At 37.1% G+C, this 3,134-nt stretch overlaps 1 protein-coding gene across 24 annotated transcripts in view; it reads right to left on the bottom strand.

Moving 5' to 3' along the window:
- The window catches only part of CLASP2 (cytoplasmic linker associated protein 2), a 276,414-nt gene that overhangs the window by 115,760 nt on the left and 157,520 nt on the right, over positions 1-3,134 (bottom strand). For all 24 annotated transcript variants that reach the window (XM_019508951.1, XM_019508959.1, XM_019508941.1 and 21 more), the window contains one exon: positions 295-365. In XM_019508951.1, the coding sequence (XP_019364496.1) occupies positions 295-365 (71 nt within the window). The remainder of the gene's footprint in view (positions 1-294; positions 366-3,134) is intronic.

Genomic DNA, 3,134 nt, shown 5'->3' on the forward strand with positions numbered 1-3,134 from the left:
ATCACTCCATATACACTACTCAAAAAACGAATTTCAAAAGAATATTTTTGTCCTGATCTTTAAAATTAAAATACAGTAGGCGATTAATTTTTAGTATACTATTTGTTTATCATCTATAATTTCTTTAAATGATATTTTCTGAAAGACTTTTGTGCATGAGGCCCTCAATAAAACTCACCAAAATTCATTAAGTGGCCTGCCAACTGAAATAACTGCCCACCCCTGCTCTACTGGCATAATCAAAATAATAAAAACTAATTGATTTAGTAAGGCTGCTGTTTATAAAACACTCACCTTCTAACAGCAACTGATTTTGAAGTGCAGTTACTTGTTATTAAAGGTATGAGTCTAGGCACATGGGTATGCTGGAAAAAAAATAAAAGAAAAACTTTATGCAAGTCAGTCGATGCCAAACACATGCATGAACTCTCTTGTGTTAATTATCTCAATTATAGTAAATAACTTCAAAAAAACCCCCCTGAACCTAACATGCAAAAGGCTAATGATTTTTAACATATGGGTAAAATGGACTGTTAATTAAGATATAAAAAGCTTCTGAAAAATCATACCACAACCTTGTGATGATACACAACACTGGCCAAACAAAATTAACCTCTGAAGGCCCAAGCATATCATACATTTTCTATCAGGAATCCCACATTGAAGTTTCAGTTACATTTCAGATGTATACCACTTATAACAATAAATGAAACACAATTTAGGCATATAATTTAAACATTAGAGCATAAAAGCAGATGAAGGGAACTGTGGAACACTGAAAATCATTTTACAACTATCACAATAGATAGTTGCTATTAAAAGAGTACCTGTATCTTGTTGCCAAGAAAACAAGTGAAGAAATACAAAAGAAATACAAGTATACAAGAAGAAAAACAAGACACAAACACACACATGAAGAAACAAAAGCAATTCCTCAGGTAAAAGGAAGTTAACTTATGAAACCAGTTTGAAAGAATCTACGGAACTTCCTGTTTCTATTCACGGGAACAAGAAAATAAGTCTGAATTAACCTTTAAAGTGGATTAGTAAGCCGACAATAAAACCTTGCATAGACAATTATTCAGAATCAAAGTGACCATAATTCAGTTCATTTTGGAAGTGAATTAAGGTTACTTTAATTCTGAGTAAGAATATGCCAACAGTGACTTAATGTGGTTAAAATGACAAACTTTAAAATTCACACCTTTAGTTAATTTGCACCGACTTTTCTGAGAGTATCCAAAAAAAGCCCTAAGGCAGTTCCCAGTTGAAAATTAGGAAACAGAGCATAACACGCAAGTTGCTGTAAATAATAAAAATGTTGGGAGCTTTAACGGCATGATTAGCAAGCCTAGAGTATTCTGTGCACCCTTTTCTCCACAGCTTGCCACTGTAGCATGAACATGCAAAACAACTGAAGCAGCAGGGTTCTAATCAGTTTTCAGTGCACTGCCTACTCCCAACATTAAAGGGAAATAAACAAAGACAACTAACTGATTATATTTGTGATTTATTAACACTGACAATTTAAAATTCTCTCTCTCTCTCTCTCAATACTATTATAATTTGTAATGTTTTCCATAATTTGTTATATATGTCATTTGATCAATTCACAAAGCATGTAGTAATGAGAGACTACAGGAAATGAAGCAGTGTTTTTAAATAGCAGTCCTTATTTTCTACTATTGGATGTCTGAAGTTATGTACATTATAACACAAACCTCTGAAAAACACTTCACAGAAGAAGTCTAAAATGTAATTAGAATTTTTTTAATAAGAAAAATCTGGGATGTTGGCTTAGGACTTAAACATGTTTTAATCAATGAAAGTTGCACCCATAATGTGCTTCTTCACAAGTAGTAATCCTAATCACTGGAGGCAATGCTCAAATGCCAGAGCTGAATCACATCTCCCCGCTGCTGAAAAAGCTCTCTCATACATCTGGCCCCTTTTCATGACCTGCCTCTAATAGTTTCCAATTCAATTCTATAATTCAGGAGTTGGCACTCTTTTTCCGGCACAGGCCATGCTTTGTGATCCAGTGCTTTGCCACAGGCTGCGAGTCTCCACCTACTCTCTCTCCCCCCACGCTCAGGGCTCTCAGCTGCTTGCATTGACTCTTGCTGCTGATCTCCATCTCCACTGCATCAAGAAGTGTAGACGTGGCAGAGCAACAGGCTCCACAGAAGACAGAAATGCTGCAGACCGGATGGACATAGGGTAGCCATTAGTCAGGACTGTCCTTGTTTTAAACCCTTTGTCCCCTGCTTCTAAATGAGATACAGACTGTAAAAAGTCCTGTTTTTCAGTTCATTGGTAGAAATGCATGTCAGTGGATTTCTAACACTTAAAAAAAAAATTACAGCCATAGCTGTATCATAGATTTGCCCCAAAACCAACTTGCCTTTATGGTTCCATGTGCAGCATGCATAGATATTACCGCAAATCACATTTATTCCTGTGGTGTTTGGTCTCTATTTGTAGCATGAACCTGCATTTGGTTTGGCCATTTTCTTATCTGAATGTATTATAATATTTTATACCTTTGTACTTTTAGGATGCAACTGAAAGATAATCAAATGAGATACTTAGCATCTACCCACTGTCTGCCTGTACTGGAGAAATCAACTACTCTATAGTAGTGATTTTTAACTTTTTTTCACTTGCAGAACCCTAAAATGAAAGTGTGGACCCCTTTGCATTGTAAATGAGGGTATTCACATACTTTTGACTGATCCTAATCATCTTTTGCAGGCCCCTTAGACAGTCTGCAGACACCCGGGGTGTACGGACCACAACCTGAAAACCACTGCTCTATAGAAAGGCACCCAAACAAATGGCTTATCACAGCCAGAAGAATGCCAGGTGTTTCAGGAGCCCCAAAAATTTCTGGAGGATTTTAGTGACTCCTGAATAATTGGTATAATGCAAATAAGGGGGCTGGCTTGGAGGTTTTTTTAAGAGTCTAGCTAGGATATCATTTTTTCCAAACTGCAGATGGGTCCAAGGCCCCACCAGTCAGGGCTCGTAGAACCAGCAAGAAGGCTAATCTCTAAAAACACTTGCAAGACTCGCGGAAGTTCTAGGGTGTAGCCCAGGGGTGGGCAATTATTTCGGGCAGAGGGCCACTTACC

The sequence above is a fragment of the Gavialis gangeticus genome, unplaced genomic scaffold (assembly GCF_001723915.1).
Source record: "Gavialis gangeticus isolate Ggan-Ray unplaced genomic scaffold, GavGan_comp1, whole genome shotgun sequence".
NCBI classification, from domain to species: Eukaryota; Metazoa; Chordata; order Crocodylia; family Gavialidae; genus Gavialis; species Gavialis gangeticus.